This window comes from Salvelinus alpinus, chromosome 20 (genome assembly GCF_045679555.1).
Source record: "Salvelinus alpinus chromosome 20, SLU_Salpinus.1, whole genome shotgun sequence".
NCBI lineage: Eukaryota > Metazoa > Chordata > Actinopteri > Salmoniformes > Salmonidae > Salvelinus > Salvelinus alpinus.
In genome coordinates this window covers 4,007,515-4,027,854 of record NC_092105.1, presented here as the reverse complement: position 1 = coordinate 4,027,854, position 20,340 = coordinate 4,007,515, and the positions used below count along the sequence as shown (strand labels likewise).

At 47.1% G+C, this 20,340-nt stretch overlaps 1 protein-coding gene across 3 annotated transcripts in view; it reads left to right on the top strand.

The window, feature by feature from the left end:
• Nucleotides 1-20,340, top strand: part of LOC139546214 (partitioning defective 3 homolog B-like) — a 425,714-nt gene that overhangs the window by 402,545 nt on the left and 2,829 nt on the right. For all 3 annotated transcript variants that reach the window (XM_071354341.1, XM_071354342.1, XM_071354340.1), the window contains one exon: nucleotides 19,775-20,340. This exon is cut by the window's right edge and continues 2,829 nt beyond it. In XM_071354341.1, the coding sequence (XP_071210442.1) occupies nucleotides 19,775-20,204 (430 nt within the window). In that variant the 3' untranslated portion in view covers nucleotides 20,205-20,340. The remainder of the gene's footprint in view (nucleotides 1-19,774) is intronic.

The following is a 20,340-nucleotide window of genomic DNA, read 5'->3' as shown; positions in this document are numbered from 1 at the left end:
TCTTGCCTTGTCATTCTTTACACTCCCAGGGTACTGTATTTTAATTACCTCTGAACAGCAGGAGGGAGCTTCTAAGGCCTCTCCATTTGGTTGGGGTAGACTATTCGACTCTCCTGCCATTGTTGAGCTAATGGTCTTTGACACCTCTCACTTGACACGTCAGTGCTAGTTGAAGCTGTATCAAGCTTGGCAATTATGTTTCATTCAATGCTTATAAAGTAATGTCATGTATTTTTCTTCTTGGCTTTTGGCAATAGAATATAGTTTCAGACTAAACATTACTCACTCAGTTCCAGGTTGGGTGGTGTTTTCAGGTTACTGTTGTTTTCCAGAGAATTTGCTGTGTAATAATCCTTGGTAGTTGTGAATCTTTCAGGTGATTCCGTAATTCCGTCCAAAATCAGGTTGTAGGTTTTGAGTTTTGATTTGAATTTAGGGTTATGTTGTAGAGGGTAGCATCCTGTATGTGTTCCTGACAAAAAATCCAAGTTTAACTAACTCTAAATCTATATTTTTTAAAGAAAATGCTGAAAAATGCAGGAGCTCATCTGATCATGACCTCTCTCTCTCTCTCTCTCTCTCTCTCTCTCTCTCTCTCTCTCTCTCTCTCTCTCTCTCTCTCTCTCTCTCTCTCTCTCTCTCTCTGTCTCTCTCTCTCTCTACCCTCTCTCTGCTCTGTCTCTCTCTTTCCTCTGACTCTCTCTCTCAATTAAATTTCAATTCAAGGGCCTAATTTGCATGGGAAACATATGTTAACTTTGCCAAAGCAAGTGAGGTAAATAATAAGTAGATAATAAACAAAAGTGAAATAAACAAAACAAATTAACATTAACCATTACACTCACAGAAGTTCCACAAGAATAAAGACATTTGAAATCTCTCTCTCTCTCTCTCTCTCTCTCTCTCTCTCTCTCTCTCTCTCTCTCTCTCTCTCTCTCTCTCTCTCTCTCTCTCTCTCTCTCTCTCTCTCTCTCTCTCTCTCTCTCTCTCTCTCTCTCTCTCTCTGTTTGTTATTCCAAACCTAGTACCTCAGCTCTGAGGACCCTTCATGGCCTATGCGTTGCCCTGGCTAATGATATTCCAAACCCAAGGCCAATTGAGTGCCCTACCCTCTCATGTCCCCTTGGCCTGGCTGCCTTGGTCAGCCAGCCAGTCATCCAACCAGTCAGTCGGCCAGTCAGTCAGCCAACCAGTCAGCCAACCAGTCATTCAGTCAGCCAGCCAACCAGTCAGTCAGTAAGCCCGCCAACCAGTCAGTCAGTAAGCCAGCCAACCAGTCATTCAGCCAGCCAACCAGTCAGCCAGCCAGCCGGCCAGTCAGCCAACCAGTCAGTCAGTAAGCCAGCCAACCAGTCAGTCAGTAAGCCAGCCAACCAGTCATTCAGCCAGTCAGCCAGCCAGCCGGCCAGTCAGCCAACCAGTCATTCAGCCAGCCAGCCAGCCGGCCAGTCAGCCAACCAGTCAGCCGGCCAGTCAGCCAACCAGTCATTCAGTCAGCCAGCCAACCAGTCAGTCTCTAAGCCAGCCAACCAGTCAGCCAGCCAGCCAACCAGTCAGTCAGTAAGCCAGCCAGCTCTCAGCCCCTCCACCCCTCCATATGAACCCAATTACAGCCATTACCAAAATAAAACAGAATGTTGTTTCATTCACAGCCCTAACCCGGGGTTATCGAATCAGAACAGCCGTTCACCCAATCCTTTTAGATGATTGGGTTATCACAGCAAGTCAAAAAGTGTTTCATTTCCTCGTTAGACTCATAATGAAGTGATTAATGCACAGATGGTCTCTGTCTGTCCGTCCGTCCGTCCGTCCGTCCGTGTTATAGTTGTGTAACAGTTTAACCAGGGTTATAGTTCTGTAACAGTTTAACCAGGGTCATAGTTCTGTAACAATTTAACAGTTTAACCAGGGTTATAGTTCTGAAACAGTTTAACAGTTTAACCAGGGTTATAGTTCTGAAACAGTTTAACCCAGGGTTATAGTTCTGAAACAGTTTAACCAGGGTTATAGTTCTGAAACAGTTTAACCAGGGTTATAGTTCTGTAACAGTTTAACCAGGGTTATAGTTCTGAAACAGTTTAACCAGGGTTATAGTTCTGAAACAGTTTAACAGTTTAACCAGGGTTATAGTTCTGAAACAGTTTAACCAGGGTTATAGTTCTGAAACAGTTTAACAGTTTAACCAGGGTTATAGTTCTGAAACAGTTTAACCAGGGTTATAGTTCTGAAACAGTTTAACCAGGGTTATAGTTCTGAAACAGTTTAACAGTTTAACCAGGGTTATAGTTCTGAAACAGTTTAACAGTTTAACCAGGGTTATAGTTCTGAAACAGTTTAACCCAGGGTTATAGTTCTGAAACAGTTTAACCAGGGTTATAGTTCTGAAACAGTTTAACCAGGGTTATAGTTCTGAAACAGTTTAACAGTTTAACCAGGGTTATAGTTCTGAAACAGTTTAACCCAGGGTTATAGTTCTGAAACAGTTTAACAGTTTAACCAGGGTTATAGTTCTGTAACAGTTTAACCAGGGTTATAGTTCTGAAACAGTTTAACAGTTTAACCAGGGTTATAGTTCTGTAACAGTTTAACCAGGGTTATAGTTCTGTAACAGTTAAACCAGGGTTATAGTTCTGAAACAGTTTAACAGTTTAACCAGGGTTATAGTTCTGAAACAGTTTAACCCAGGGTTATAGTTCTGAAACAGTTTAACCAGGGTTATAGTTCTGAAACAGTTTAACAGTTTAACCAGGGTTATAGTTCTGAAACAGTTTAACCAGGGTTATAGTTCTGTAACAGTTTAACCAGGGTTATAGTTCTGTAACAGTTTAACCAGGGTTATAGTTCTGAAACAGTTTAACCAGGGTTATAGTTCTGAAACAGTTTAACAGTTTAACCAGGGTTATAGTTCTGAAACAGTTTAACAGTTTAACCAGGGTTATAGTTCTGTAACAGTTTAACCCAGGGTTATAGTTCTGAAACAGTTTAACCAGGGTTATAGTTCTGAAACAGTTTAACCAGGGTTATAGTTCTGTAACAGTTTAACCAGGGTTATAGTTCTGTAACAGTTTAACCAGGGTTATAGTTCTGAAACAGTTTAACAGTTTAACCAGGGTTATAGTTCTGAAACAGTTTAACAGTTTAACTAATAGAGTCTGAGACACCCAGCCCTGAGAGGGTGGAGAGGAGGATCTGATAGAGTCTGAGACACCCAGTCCTGAGAGGGTGGCGAGGAGGATCTGATAGAACCTGAGACACCCAGCCCTGAGAGGGTGGAGAGGAGGATCTGATAGAGTCTGAGACACCCAGCCCTGAGAGGGTGGAGAGGAGGATCTGATAGAGTCTGAGACACCCAGCCCTGAGAGGGTGGAGAGGAGGATCTGATAGAGTCTGAGACACCCAGTCCTGCGAGGGTGGAGAGGAGGATCTGATAGAGCCTGAGACACCCAGTCCTGAGAGGGTGGAGAGGAGGATCTGATAGAGTCTGAGACAACCAACCCTGAGAGGGTGGAGAGGAGGATCTGATAGAGCCTGAGACCATCCAGCCCTGAGAGGGTGGAGAGGAGGATCTGATAGAGTCTGAGACACCCAGCCCTGAGAGGATGGAGAGGAGGATCTGATAGAGCCTGAGACACCCAGCCCTGAGAGGGTGGAGAGGAGGATCTGATAGAGCCTGAGACACCCAGTCCTGAGAGGATGGAGAGGAGGATCTGATAGAGTCTGAGACACCCAGCCCTGAGAGGGTGGAGAGGAGGATCTGATAGAGTCTGAGACCATCCAGCCCTGAGAGGGTGGAGAGGAGGATCTGATAGAGTCTGAGACACCCAGCCCTGAGAGGGTGGAGAGGAGGATCTGATAGAGTCTGAGACACCCAGCCCTGAGAGGGTGGAGAGGAGGATCTGATAGAGCCTGAGACACCCAGTCCTGAGAGGGTGGAGAGGAGGATCTGATAGAGCCTGAGACACCCAGTCCTGAGAGGGTGGAGAGGAGGATCTGATAGAGCCTGAGACACCCAGTCCTGAGAGGGTGGAGAGGAGGATCTGATAGAGTCTGAGACACCCAGCCCTGAGAGGGTGGAGAGGAGGATCTGATAGAGTCTGAGACACCCAGCCCTGAGAGGGTGGAGAGGAGGATCTGATAGAGCCTGAGACACCCAACCCTGAGAGGGTGGAGAGGAGGATCTGATAGAGTCTGAGAGGGTGGAGAGGAGGATCTGATAGAGTCTGAGACACCCAGCCCTGAGAGGGTGGAGAGGAGGATCTGATAGAGTCTGAGACACCCAGCCCTGAGAGGGTGGAGAGGAGGATCTGATAGAGCCTGAGACACCCAGTCCTGAGAGGGTGGAGAGGAGGATCTGATAGAGCCTGAGACACCCAGTCCTGAGAGGGTGGAGAGGAGGATCTGATAGAGCCTGAGACACCCAGTCCTGAGAGGGTGGAGAGGAGGATCTGATAGAGTCTGAGACACCCAGCCCTGAGAGGGTGGAGAGGAGGATCTGATAGAGTCTGAGACACCCAGCCCTGAGAGGGTGGAGAGGAGGATCTGATAGAGCCTGAGACACCCAACCCTGAGAGGGTGGAGAGGAGGATCTGATAGAGTCTGAGAGGGTGGAGAGGAGGATCTGATAGAGTCTGAGACACCCAGCCCTGAGAGGGTGGAGAGGAGGATCTGATAGAGCCTGAGACACCCAGTCCTGAGAGGGTGGAGAGAAGGATCTGATAGAGTCTGAGACACCCAGCCCTGAGAGGGTGGAGAGGAGGATCTGATAGAGTCTGAGACACCCAGCCCTGAGAGGATGGAGAGGAGGATCTGATAGAACCTGAGACTCCCAGCCCTGAGAGGGTGGAGAGGAGGATCTGATAGAGTCTGAGACACCCAGCCCTGAGAGGGTGGAGAGGAGGATCTGATAGAGCCTGAGACACCCAGTCCTGAGAGGGTGGAGAGGAGGATCTGATAGAGTCTGAGACGCCCAGTCCTGAGAGGAGGATCTGATAGAGCCTGAGACACCCAGTCCTGAGAGGGTGGAGAGGAGGATCTGATAGAGTCTGAGACACCCAGCCCTGAGAGGGTGGAGAGGAGGATCTGATAGAGCCTGAGACACCCAGTCCTGAGAGGGTGGAGAGGAGGATGTGATAGAGCCTGAGACACCCAGCCCTGAGAGGGTGGAGAGGAGGATCTGATAGAGTCTGAGAGGGTGGAGAGGAGGATCTGATAGAGTCTGAGACACCCAGTCCTGAGAGGGTGGAGAGGAGGATCTGATAGAGCCTGAGACACCCAGTCCTGAGAGGGTGGAGAGGAGGATCTGATAGAGTCTGAGACACCCAGCCCTGAGAGGGTGGAGAGGAGGATCTGATAGAGTCTGAGACACCCAGTCCTGAGAGGGTGGAGAGGAGGATCTGATAGAACCTGAGACACCCAGCCCTGAGAGGGTGGAGAGGAGGATCTGATAGAGTCTGAGAGGGTGGAGAGGAGGATCTGATAGAGTCTGAGACACCCAGTCCTGAGAGGGTGGAGAGGAGGATCTGATAGAGCCTGAGACACCCAGTCCTGAGAGGGTGGAGAGGAGGATCTGATAGAGCCTGAGACACCCAGCCCTGAGAGGGTGGAGAGGAGGATCTGATAGAGTCTGAGACACCCAGTCCTGAGAGGGTGGAGAGGAGGATCTGATAGAACCTGAGACACCCAGCCCTGAGAGGGTGGAGAGGAGGATCTGATAGAACCTGAGACACCCAGCCCTGAGAGGGTGGAGAGGAGGATCTGATAGAGTCTGAGAGGGTGGAGAGGAGGATCTGATAGAGTCTGAGACACCCAGTCCTGAGAGGGTGGAGAGGAGGATCTGATAGAGCCTGAGACACCCAGTCCTGAGAGGGTGGAGAGGAGGATCTGATAGAGCCTGAGACACCCAGTCCTGAGAGGGTGGAGAGGAGGATCTGATAGAGTCTGAGACACCCAGCCCTGAGAGGGTGGAGAGGAGGATCTGATAGAGTCTGAGACACCCAGTCCTGAGAGGGTGGAGAGGAGGATCTGATAGAACCTGAGACACCCAGCCCTGAGAGGGTGGAGAGGAGGATCTGATAGAGTCTGAGACCATCCAGCCCTGAGAGGGTGGAGAGGAGGATCTGATAGAACCTGAGACACCCAGCCCTGAGAGGGTGGAGAGGAGGATCTGATAGAGTCTGAGACACCCAGCCCTGAGAGGGTGGAGAGGAGGATCTGATAGAACCTGAGACTCCCAGCCCTGAGAGGCGTGGAGAGGAGGATCTGATAGAGTCTGAGACACCCAGCCCTGAGAGGGTGGAGAGGAGGATCTGATAGAGCCTGAGACACCCAGTCCTGAGAGGGTGGAGAGGAGGATCTGATAGAGCCTGAGACACCCAACCCTGAGAGGGTGGAGAGGAGGATCTGATGGTTTATAGTGTTAAAGGTAGCAGATAGATCTAGGAGGATGAGAACAGAGGAGAGAGAGTCAGCTTTGGCGGTGCGGAGAGCCTCCGTGACACAGAGAAGAGCGGTCTCTGGTTGAGTGATCCGTCTTGAAGACCTGACTGGTTAGTGTCCAGGAGATGATTCTGAGAGGGATATCGAGACAGTTGATCAGAGACTGATAAACATTTGGTGAAATAATATTTGTTCAAGATATGTAGTATGATCTGCACACTATTGTGGATAGAGATCCCATTAGTAGTAGTAGTGGTTAGGGGGTGGCAGGTAGCCTACTGGTTAGGGGGCTGCAGGTAGCCTACTGGTTAGGGGGCTGCAGGTAGCCTACTGGTTAGGGGGCTGCAGGTAGCCTAGTGGTTAGGGGGCGGCAGGTAGCCTAGTGGTTAGGGGGCTGCAGGTAGCCTAGTGGTTAGGGGGCGGCAGGTAGCCTACTGGTTAGGGGGCTGCAGGTAGCCTAGTGGTTAGAGCGTTGGACTAGGCAGTTAACCCACTGTTCCCCTGAACAAGGCAGTTAACCCACTGTTCCCCTGAACAAGGAAGTTAACCCGCTGTTCCCCTGAACAAGGCAGTTAACCCACTGTTCCCCTGAACAAGGCAGTTAACCCACTGTTCCCCAGAACAAGGCAGTTAACCCACTGTTCCCCTGAACAAGGCAGTTAACCCACTGTTCCCCTGAACAAGGCAGTTAACCCACTGTTCCCCTGAACAAGGCAGTTAACCCACTGTTCCCCTGAACAAGGCAGTTAACCCGCTGTTCCCCTGAACAAGGCAGTTAACCCACTGTTCCCCTGAACAAGGCAGTTAACCCACTGTTCCCCAGAACAAGGCAGTTAACCCACTGTTCCCCTGAACAAGGCAGTTAACCCACTGTTCCCCTGAACAAGGCAGTTAACCCACTGTTCCCCTGAACAAGGCAGTTAACCCACTGTTCCCCTGAACAAGGCAGTTAACCCACTGTTCCCCTGAACAAGGAAGTTAACCCACTGTTCCCCAGAACAAGGCAGTTAACCCACTGTTCCCCTGAACAAGGCAGTTAACCCACTGTTCCCCTGAACAAGGAAGTTAACCCACTGTTCCCCAGAACAAGGCAGTTAACCCACTGTTCCCCAGAACAAGGCAGTTAACCCACTGTTCCCCTGAACAAGGCAGTTAACCCACTGTTCCCCAGAACAAGGCAGTTAACCCACTGTTCCCCTGAACAAGGCAGTTAACCCACTGTTCCCCTGAACAAGGCAGTTAACCCACTGTTCCCCTGAACAAGGCAGTTAACCCACTGTTCCCCTGAACAAGGCAGTTAACCCACTGTTCCCCTGAACAAGGCAGTTAACCCACTGTTCCCCTGAACAAGGCAGTTAACCCACTGTTCCCCTGAACAAGGCAGTTAACCCACTGTTCCCCTGAACAAGGAAGTTAACCCACTGTTCCCCAGAACAAGGCAGTTAACCCACTGTTCCCCTGAACAAGGCAGTTAACCCACTGTTCCCCTGAACAAGGAAGTTAACCCACTGTTCCCCAGAACAAGGCAGTTAACCCACTGTTCCCCAGAACAAGGCAGTTAACCCACTGTTCCCCTGAACAAGGAAGTTAACCCACTGTTCCCCAGAACAAGGCAGTTAACCCACTGTTCCCCTGAACAAGGCAGTTAACCCACTGTTCCCCTGAACAAGGCAGTTAACCCACTGTTCCCCTGAACAAGGCAGTTAACCCACTGTTCCCCTGAACAAGGCAGTTAACCCACTGTTCCCCTGAACAAGGCAGTTAACCCACTGTTCCCCTGAACAAGGCAGTTAACACACTGTTCCCCTGAACAAGGCAGTTAACCCACTGTTCCCCTGAACAAGGCAGTTAACCCACTGTTCCCCTGAACAAGGCAGTTAACCCGCTGTTCCCCTGAACAAGGCAGTTAACCCACTGTTCCCCTGAACAAGGCAGTTAACCCACTGTTCCCCTGAACAAGGCAGTTAACCCACTGTTCCCCAGAACAAGGCAGTTAACCCACTGTTCCCCTGAACAAGGCAGTTAACCCACTGTTCCCCAGAACAAGGCAGTTAACCCACTGTTCCCCTGAACAAGGCAGTTAACCCACTGTTCCCCTGAACAAGGCAGTTAACCCACTGTTCCCCAGAACAAGGCAGTTAACCCACTGTTCCCCTGAACAAGGCAGTTAACCCACTGTTCCCCTGAACAAGGCAGTTAACCCACTGTTCCCCTGAACAAGGCAGTTAACCCACTGTTCCCCTGAACAAGGCAGTTAACCCACTGTTCCCCAGAACAAGGCAGTTAACCCACTGTTCCCCTGAACAAGGCAGTTAACCCACTGTTCCCCTGAACAAGGCAGTTAACCCACTATTCCCCTGAACAAGGCAGTTAACCCCCTGTTCCCCTGAACAAGGCAGTTAGCCCCACTGTGTTCCTAGGCCGTCATTGTAAATAAGAATTTATTCTGACTTGCCTCTTTAAATAATAAAATAATAATTTGTTTGGTTCTTGTTTTACACATGTTCAAGTGTGTATTATACACATGTGGGAAATGTAAATGTGTTTTTTAACATAGACAACCTCGGAGAGTGGGGTCACGGCCGGGGTCGGCCTTGATCAGCGGCGTCCCTGGAGCACTTGGGATTTAATGCTCAAGGACACATCAACAGATGTTTCACTTTGTCGGTTAAAACAGCCTTTCGGTTACTGGCCCAAAGCTCTAACCGCTAGGCTACCTGCCGTGTGTGTGTGTGTGTGTGTGTGTGTGTGTGTGTGTGTGTGTGTGTGTGTGTGTGTGTGTGTGTGTGTGTGTGTGTGTGTGTGTGTGTGTGTGTGTGTGTGTGTGTGTGTGTGTGTGTGTGTGTGTGTGTGTGTGTGTGTGTGTGTGTGTGTTCGTGTTCTTTAACAGTTTAACCAGGGTTATAGTTCTGTATAATACACACTTGAACATGTGTAAAACAAGAACCAAACAAATTATTATTTTGTGTGTGTGTGTTAAAAAACATGATCTTGCTATTTCTGCTCTTTTTAGAGGACAGCAGCACAAGGTTGACTTACCTAACTTATACAGCTAACGTCTCTAACGTAGCCCCCTCTCTGTCTCTCTGTAGAATACAGCTTATCTAGTCTACATATCCCCCTCTCTGTAGAATACAGCTTATCTAGTCTACATATCCCCCTCTCTGTAGAATACAGCTTATCTAGTCTACATATCCCCCTCTCTGTCTCTCTGTAGAATACAGCTTATCTAGTCTACATATCCCCCTCTCTGTCGCTCTGTAGAATACAGCTTATCTAGTCTACATATCCCCCTCTCTGTCTCTCTGTAGAATACAGTTTATCTAGTCTACATATCCCCCTCTCTGTAGAATACAGCTTATCTAGTCTACATATCCCCCTCTCTGTCGCTCTGTAGAATACAGCTTATCTAGTCTACATATCCCCCTCTCTGTCTCTCTGTAGAATACAGCTTATCTAGTCTACATATCCCCCTCTCTGTCTCTCTGTAGAATACAGCTTATCTAGTCTACATATCCCCCTCTCTGTCTCTCTGTAGAATACAGCTTATCTAGTCTACATATCCCCCTCTCTATCTCTCTGTAGAATACAGCTTATCTAGTCTACATATCCCCCTCTCAGTCTCTCTGTAGAATACAGCTTATCTAGTCTACATATCCCCCTCTCTGTCTCTGTAGAATACAGCTTATCTAGTCTACATATCCCCTCTCTGTCTCTCTGTAGAATACAGCTTATCTAGTCTACATACCCCCTCTCTGTCTCTCTGTAGAATACAGCTTATCTAGTCTACATATCCCCCTCTCTGTCTCTCTGTAGAATACAGCTTATCTAGTCTACATATCCCCCTCTCAGTCTCTCTGTAGAATACAGCTTATCTAGTCTACATATCCCCCTCTCTGTCTCCGTAGAATACAGCTTATCTAGTCTACATATCCCCTCTCTGTCTCTCTGTAGAATACAGCTTATCTAGTCTACATACCCCCTCTCTGTCTCTCTGTAGAATACAGCTTATCTAGTCTACATACCCCCTCTCTGTCTCTCTGTAGAATACAGCTTATCTAGTCTACATATCCCCCTCTCAGTCTCTCTGTAGAATACAGCTAACGTCTCTAACGTATCCCCCTCTCAGTCTCTCTGTAGAATACAGCTTATCTAGTCTACATATCCCCCTCTCTGTCTCTCTGTAGAATACAGCTTATCTAGTCTACATATCCCCCTCTCTGTCTCTCTGTAGAATACAGCTTATCTAGTCTACATATCCCCCTCTCAGTCTCTCTGTAGAATACAGCTCACGTCTCTAACGTATCCCCCTCTCCGTCTCTCTGTAGAATACAGCTTATCTAGTCTACATATCCCCCTCTCTGTCTCTCTGTAGAATACAGCTTATCTAGTCTACATATCCCCCTCTCTGTCTCTCTGTAGAATACAGCTTATCTAGTCTACATATCCCCCTCTCTGTCGCTCTGTAGAATACAGCTTATCTAGTCTACGTATCCCCCTCTCTGTCTCTCTGTAGAATACAGCTTATCTAGTCTACATATCCCCCTCTCTGTCTCTCTGTAGAATACAGCTTATCTAGTCTACATATCCCCCTCTCTGTCTCTCTGTAGAATACAGCTTATCTAGTCTACATATCCCCCTCTCAGTCTCTCTGTAGAATACAGCTAACGTCTCTAACGTATCCCCCTCTCAGTCTCTCTGTAGAATACAGCTTATCTAGTCTACATATCCCCCTCTCTGTCTCTCTGTAGAATACAGCTTATCTAGTCTACATATCCCCCTCTCTGTCTCTCTGTAGAATACAGCTTATCTAGTCTACATATCCCCCTCTCTGTCGCTCTGTAGAATACAGCTTATCTAGTCTACGTATCCCCCTCTCTGTCTCTCTGTAGAATACAGCTTATCTAGTCTACATATCCCCCTCTCAGTCTCTCTGTAGAATACAGCTTATCTAGTCTACATATCCCCCTCTCTGTAGAATACAGCTTATCTAGTCTACATATCCCCCTCTCTGTCTCTCTGTAGAATACAGCTTATCTAGTCTACATATCCCCCTCTCTGTCTCTCTGTAGAATACAGCTTATCTAGTCTACACATCCCCCTCTCTGTCTCTCTGTAGAATACAGCTTATCTAGTCTACGTATCCCCCTCTCTGTCTCTCTGTAGAATACAGCTTATCTAGTCTACATATCCCCCTCTCTGTCTCTCTGTAGAATACAGCTTATCTAGTCTACATATCCCCCTCTCTGTCTCTCTGTAGAATACAGCTTATCTAGTCTACATATCCCCCTCTCTGTCTCTCTGTAGAATACAGCTTATCCAGTCTACATATCCCCCTCTCTGTCTCTCTGTAGAATACAGCTTATCTAGTCTACATATCCCCCTCTCTGTCTCTCTGTAGAATACAGCTTATCTAGTCTACATATCCCCCTCTCTGTCTCTCTGTAGAATACAGCTTATCTAGTCTACATATCCCCCTCTCAGTCTCTCTGTAGAATACAGCTTATCTAGTCTACATATCCCCCTCTCTGTCTCTCTGTAGAATACAGCTTATCTAGTCTACATATCCCCCTCTCTGTCTCTCTGTAGAATACAGCTTATCTAGTCTACATATCCCCCTCTCTGTCTCTCTGTAGAATACAGCTTATCTAGTCTACATATACCCCTCTCTGTCTCTCTGTAGAATACAGCTTACATGTTGCATACAGTCACCTTCCTCTCAAGGCTAGTTGGTCTGAAACAGTGCTTGTTAGACAATACATTGCCTTGGTCTGCTGGAATGTAACCTTGAAATACAATGCATATTTGCAATTTGAATACTTACAGTGGATTCCATAAAACCTCCCTTGGGGTTTCCCCCACATTTTGTTGCGTTACACAGTGGGATTTGTAATGGATTTAATTGTGATTTGTTTGTCATTGATCTACACAGAATACTACATAATATTCAAGTGAAAATAGGATTCTACAAATGTTTATAAATTAATGAAATAACAAACAAATTAATGAAATAACTAAAATATAGTCATTGTGTAAGTATTCAGCCTCTTTGTTACGGCATGCATAAATTATTTCAGGATAGAATTTGACATAAACAAATCACATAATAAGTTACATAGACTCTGTGTGAAATAATCCAGTTTGACATGATCCCCCCCCCCCCCCCCCCATACAGACAACATCTGGTTCCTCAGTCTAGTATTACATTTCACACATTCAACTACAAAGACCAGGGATCTTTTCGAAAGCCTCGTAAAGAAGGCCAGTGATTGGTAGATGGGTAACAATAACACATTTAGACATTGGATACATCTTTAAGCGTGGTCAAGTTAATAATTATGATTATAGGTGATGTATTAAACCACCCAGACACATCAAAGATACAGTTATCCTTCTGATCTGAGCTGCAGGACAGGAAGGAACCCACCTTGGATATGTCACCATGAGGCCTTTGTAGATTTTTAAAATAGTTACATCAATGTCTGTGATGGTAGAAAACTGAGGACGGATCAGCAACGTAGTAGTGACGCCATAATAATAACTTAATATTCCAAAACACACATCCTGTGTGTAACAAGACACTGAAGTAATACTGCAACAAAAACAACAACGAAGGAATACTCTTTTCTGGCCTAAATGCAAAGCCTTGTGTTTGGGGCAAATCCAACACAACACGTCACTGGGGAACTGCCTCCGTATATTTTCAAGCATGGTGGCGGCTCCATCATATCCATGGTATGGATATGCTTTGACATCGGCAAATACTGGGGAGTTTTTACAGGACAAAAAGAGAACAGGAAGGAGCTAAGCACAGACCAAGGCCTAGAGGAAAACCTGGTTCAGTCTGCTTTCCACCAGACACTGGGAGATGAAGGACAGGCAACATCCTAGAGGAAAACCTGGTTCAGTCTGCTTTCCACCAGACACTGGGAGGTGAAGGACAGTCAGTCAGTCAGTCAGTATGCGGGAACTGGAGAAAAGCAGTCAGCCAGTCAGCCAGTCAGTCAGTCAGCCAACCAGCCAGTCAGTCAGTCAGTCAGTCTGTCAGTCAGTCTGCAGTCAGTCAGTCAGTCAGTCTGCAGTCAGTCAGTCAGTCTGCAGTCAGTCAGTCTGCAGTCAGTCAGCCAGCCAGCCAGCCAGCCAGCCAGTCAGTATGCGGGAACTGGAGAAAAGCAGTCAGACTAACTGACTGACTGACTGCTTTTCTCCAGTTCCCGCATACTGACTGGCTGGCTGGCTGGCTGACTAACTGACTGACTGACTGACTGACTGACTGACTGGCTGACTGGCTGACTGGCTGGCTGACAGACTAACTGACTGACTGTCAGTCAGTCAGTATGCGGGAACTGGAGAAAAGCAGTCAGTCAGCCAGTCAGTCAGCCAGTCAGTCAGTCAGTCAGTCAGTTAGTCAGCCAGTCAGTCAGCCAGCCAGTCAGTCAGTCAGTCAGTATGAGGGGACTGGAGAAGAGCAGCAGTCACAAGGTCCTTTGCTGTTGTTCTGGGATTGATTTGCACTTTTCACACCAAAGTACGTTCATCTCTAGGAGACAGAACGTGTCTCCTTCCTGAGCGCTATGACGGCTGCGTGGTCCCATGGTGTTTATACTTGCATACTATTGTTTGATTCCCGGGACCACCCATACAATGACAGGATAGTGGGTTTGATTCCCGGGACCACCCGTACATAAAGAATATATGCACAAATGACTGTAAGTCACTGTGGATAAAGCGTCTGCAAAAATGTGGCATACATGTAGATTGTATACTGTATTGGGGGAGGGGAAGCTGATCCTGGATCTGTAAGGAAGGGGAAGCTCATCTGTAGGGGAAGGGGAAGCTCATCTGTAGGGGAAGGGGAAGCTCATCTGTAGGGGAAGGGGAAGCTCATCTGTCGGGGAAGCTTGACCCCGGTGAGTGTATCCGTGTCTGATCAAGGTGAATCAGGTTAGGGTTAGGGTTCCAAATGGTACCGTATCTCCTATATAGTTATATTAATATATAATATAATATAATTATATCTCCTATATAAGTAGTATATAGTTATATTAAGTAGTACAACCGTCCTAACCATGCTGCTGTAGTGACCATCCTACAGTCCTAACCATGCTGCTGTAGTGACCATCCTACAGTCCTAACCATGCTGCTGTAGTGACCATCCTACAGTCCTAACCATGCTGCTGTAGTGACCATCCTACAGTCCTAACCATGCTGCTGTAGTGACCATCCTACAGTCCTAACCATGCTGCTGTAGTGACCATCCTACAGTCCTAACCATGCTGCTGTAGTGACCATCCTACAGTCCTAACCATGCTGCTGTATTAACCATCCTACAGTCCTAACCATGCTGCTATAGTGACCATCCTACAGTCCTAACCATCCTGCTGTAGTGACCATCCTACAGTCCTAACCATGCTGCTATAGTGACCATCCTACAGTCCTAACCATCCTGCTGTAGTGACCATCCTACAGTCCTAACCATGCTGCTATAGTGACCATCCTACAGTCCTAAACATCCTGCTGTAGTGACCATCCTACAGTCCTAACCATCCTGCTGTAGTGACCATCCTACAGTCCTAACCATGCTGCTGTAGTGACCATCCTACAGTCCTAACCATGCTGCTGTAGTGACCATCCTACAGTCCTAACCATGCTGCTGTATTAACCATCCTACAGTCCTAACCATCCTGCTGTAGTGACCATCCTACAGTCCTAACCATGCTGCTGTATTAACCATCCTACAGTCCTAACCATGCTGCTGTATTAACCATCATACAGTCCTAACCATGCTGCTGTATTAACCATCCTACAGTCCTAACCATCCTGCTGTAGTGACCATCCTACAGTCCTAACCATGCTGCTGTATTAACCATCCTACAGTCCTAACCATGCTGCTGTATTAACCATCCTACAGTCCTAACCATGCTTCTGTATTAACCATCCTACAGTCCTAATCATGCTGCTGTATTAACCATCCTACAGTCCTAACCATCCTGCTGTAGTGACCATCCTACAGTCCTAACCATCCTGCTGTAGTGACCATCCTACAGTCCTAACCATGCTGCTGTATTAACCATCCTACAGTCCTACCAATGCTGCTGTATTAACCATCCTACAGTCCTAACCATGCTGCTGTATTAACCATCCTACAGTCCTAACCATGCTGCTGTATTAACCATCCTACAGTCCTAACCATGCTGCTGTATTAACCATCCTACAGTCCTAACCATCCTGCTGTATTAACCATCCTACAGTCCTAACCATGCTGCTGTATTAACCATCCTACAGTCCTAACCATGCTGCTGTATTAACCATCCTACAGTCCTAACCATCCTGCTGTAGTGACCATCCTACAGTCCTAACCATGCTGCTGTATTAACCATCCTACAGTCCTAACCATCCTGCTGTATTAACCATCCTACAGTCCTAACCATCCTGCTGTAGTGACCATCCTACAGTCCTAACCATCCTGCTGTATTAACCATCCTACAGTCCTAACCATGCTGCTGTATTAACCATCCTACAGTCCTAACCATGCTGCTGTATTAACCATCCTACAGTCCTAACCATCCTGCTGTAGTGACCATCCTACAGTCCTAACCATGCTGCTGTATTAACCATCCTACAGTCCTAACCATCCTGCTGTATTAACCATCCTACAGTCCTAACCATGCTGCTGTATTAATCATCCTACAGTCCTAACCATCCTGCTGTATTAACCATCCTACAGTCCTAACCATGCTGCTGTATTAACCATCCTACAGTCCTAACCATGCTGCTGTATTAACCATCCTACAGTCCTAACCATCCTGCTGTATTAACCATCCTACAGTCCTAACCATCCTGCTGTATTAACCATCCTACAGTCCTAACCATGCTGCTGTATTAACCATCCTACAGTCCTAACCATGCTGCTGTATTAACCATCCTACAGTCCTAACCATCCTGCTGTATTAACCATCCTACAGTCCTAACCATGCTGCTGTATTAACCATCCTACAGTCCTAACCATCCTGCTGTATTAACCATCCTACAGTCCTAACCATGCTGCTGTATTAACCATCCTACAGTCCTAACCATGCTGCTGTATTAACCATCCTACAGTCCTAACCATCCTGCTGTATTAACCATCCTACAGTCCTAACCATGCTGCTGTATTAACCATCCTACAGTCCTAACCATCCTGCTGTATTAACCATCCTACAGTCCTAACCATGCTGCTGTATTAACCATCCTACAGTCCTAACCATCCTGCTGTATTAACCATCCTACAGTCCTAACCATGCTGCTGTATTAACCATCCTACAGTCCTAACCATGCTGCTGTATTAACCATCCTACAGTCCTAACCATGCTGCTGTATTAACCATCCTACAGTCCTAACCATCCTGCTGTATTAACCATCCTACAGTCCTAACCATGCTGCTGTATTAACCATCCTACAGTCCTAACCATGCTGCTGTATTAACCATCCTACAGTCCTAACCATCCTGCTGTATTAACCATCCTACAGTCCTAACCATGCTGCTGTATTAACCATCCTACAGTCCTAACCATGCTGCTGTAGTGACCATCCTACAGTCCTAACCATGCTGCTGTATTAACCATCCTACAGTCCTAACCATGCTGCTGTATTAACCATCCTACAGTCCTAACCATGCTGCTGTATTAACCATCCTACAGTCCTAACCATCCTGCTGTAGTGTCCATCCTACAGTCCTAACCATGCTGCTGTATTAACCATCCTACAGTCCTACCAATGCTGCTGTATTAACCATCCTACAGTCCTAACCATGCTGCTGTATTAACCATCCTACAGTCCTAACCATGCTGCTGTATTAACCATCCTACAGTCCTAACCATGCTGCTGTATTAACCATCCTACAGTCCTAACCATCCTGCTGTATTAACCATCCTACAGTCCTAACCATGCTGCTGTATTAACCATCCTACAGTCCTAACCATGCTGCTGTATTAACCATCCTACAGTCCTAACCATCCTGCTGTAGTGACCATCCTACAGTCCTAACCATGCTGCTGTATTAACCATCCTACAGTCCTAACCATCCTGCTGTATTAACCATCCTACAGTCCTAACCATCCTGCTGTAGTGACCATCCTACAGTCCTAACCATCCTGCTGTATTAACCATCCTACAGTCCTAACCATGCTGCTGTATTAACCATCCTACAGTCCTAACCATGCTGCTGTATTAACCATCCTACAGTCCTAACCATCCTGCTGTATTAACCATCCTACAGTCCTAACCATGCTGCTGTATTAACCATCCTACAGTCCTAACCATCCTGCTGTATTAACCATCCTACAGTCCTAACCATGCTGCTGTATTAACCATCCTACAGTCCTAACCATGCTGCTGTATTAACCATCCTACAGTCCTAACCATCCTGCTGTATTAACCATCCTACAGTCCTAACCATCCTGCTGTATTAACCATCCTACAGTCCTAACCATGCTGCTGTATTAACCATCCTACAGTCCTAACCATGCTGCTGTATTAACCATCCTACAGTCCTAACCATCCTGCTGTATTAACCATCCTACAGTCCTAACCATGCTGCTGTATTAACCATCCTACAGTCCTAACCATCCTGCTGTATTAACCATCCTACAGTCCTAACCATGCTGCTGTATTAACCATCCTACAGTCCTAACCATGTTGCTGTATTAACCATCCTACAGTCCTAACCATGCTGCTGTATTAACCATCCTACAGTCCTAACCATCCTGCTGTATTAACCATCCTACAGTCCTAACCATGCTGCTGTATTAACCATCCTACAGTCCTAACCATGCTGCTGTATTAACCATCCTACAGTCCTAACCATGCTGCTGTATTAACCATCCTACAGTCCTAACCATCCTGCTGTATTAACCATCCTACAGTCCTAACCATCCTGCTGTATTAACCATCCTACAGTCCTAACCATGCTGCTGTATTAACCATCCTACAGTCCTAACCATGCTGCTGTATTAACCATCCTACAGTCCTAACCATCCTGCTGTATTAACCATCCTACAGTCCTAACCATGCTGCTGTATTAACCATCCTACAGTCCTAACCATGCTGCTGTATTAACCATCCTACAGTCCTAACCATGCTGCTGTAGTGACCATCCTACAGTCCTAACCATCCTGCTGTATTAACCATCCTACAGTCCTAACCATCCTGCTGTATTAACCATCCTACAGTCCTAACCATCCTGCTGTATTAACCATCCTACAGTCCTAACCATGCTGCTGTATTAACCATCCTACAGTCCTAACCATGCTGCTGTATTAACCATCCTACAGTCCTAACCATCCTGCTGTATTAACCATCCTACAGTCCTAACCATGCTGCTGTATTAACCATCCTACAGTCCTAACCATGCTGCTGTATTAACCATCCTACAGTCCTAACCATCCTGCTGTATTAACCATCCTACAGTCCTAACCATCCTGCTGTATTAACCATCCTACAGTCCTAACCATGCTGCTGTATTAACCATCCTACAGTCCTAACCATGCTGCTGTATTAACCATCCTACAGTCCTAACCATGCTGCTGTAGTGACCATCCTACAGTCCTAACCATCCTGCTGTATTAACCATCCTACAGTCCTAACCATCCTGCTGTATTAACCATCCTACAGTCCTAACCATCCTGCTGTATTAACCATCCTACAGTCCTAACCATCCTGCTGTATTAACCATCCTACAGTCCTAACCATCCTGCTGTATTAACCATCCTACAGTCCTAACCATGCTGCTGTATTAACCATCCTACAGTCCTAACCATGCTGCTGTAGTGACCATCCTACAGTCCTAACCATCCTGCTGTATTAACCATCCTACAGTCCTAACCATCCTGCTGTATTAACCATCCTACAGTCCTAACCATCCTGCTGTATTAACCATCCTACAGTCCTAACCATCCTGCTGTATTAACCATCCTACAGTCCTAACCATCCTGCTGTATTAACCATCCTACAGTCCTAACCATGCTGCTGTATTAACCATCCTACAGTCCTAACCATGCTGCTGTATTAACCATCCTACAGTCCTAACCATCCTGCTGTATTAACCATCCTACAGTCCTAACCATCCTGCTGTATTAACCATCCTACAGTCCTAACCATCCTGCTGTATTAACCATCCTACAGTCCTAACCATGCTGCTGTATTAACCATCCTACAGTCCTAACCATCCTGCTGTATTAACCATCCTACAGTCCTGCTGCTGTTCTTCTTCTTGTTTTAAATATGTTTTATTGTCGGCTTCTTCTTCGTGTTTTTCTTGTTCTTCATCATCATAATCGTCTTCTTTTGTGTTTTCTTTCAGGCGGGGCCCGATGGATCCTTCTGAGGGGTACGCCATGCAGCAGCCAGGTTGGGTTGGTCACTACCCTGGCCCCCAGCCATCCTACCCCAATCCCAACTACCCCGCCAGGGGTGACCCCAACTATCCCCCTAGAGTTGACCCCAACTATCCCCCTAGAGTTGACCCCAACTACCCCCCCAGGGGTGACCCCAACTACCCCTCCAGGGGTGACCCCCGCCAGGCCGAACCAGGGTACTACCACCCCCCTCCTCTACGCCAGGACGTCCCCCCGTCCCCCACTCTGCCCCTCCGAGCGCCTCGTTACGACACCGTGAACCGTGGGGGAGGAGGGTATCGCCAGGCCAGCCCAGAGAGGTACGCCTACGGTGGGGAGGGACCGGCCCGTCACCACGACCCACGCCAGAAGAACCCCATAACTGCTGCTGTCTAGAACCCAACTGGGATCAGTGGCTGTATGGAGTTCTGACCTAGGATCAGGTCGCCCCTCTGTTCATGTAGTCTCAATCATTACGATCAAAAAGGCTAAACTGATCGTAGATCAGCGGTGGGAATGTTTGATTGATACA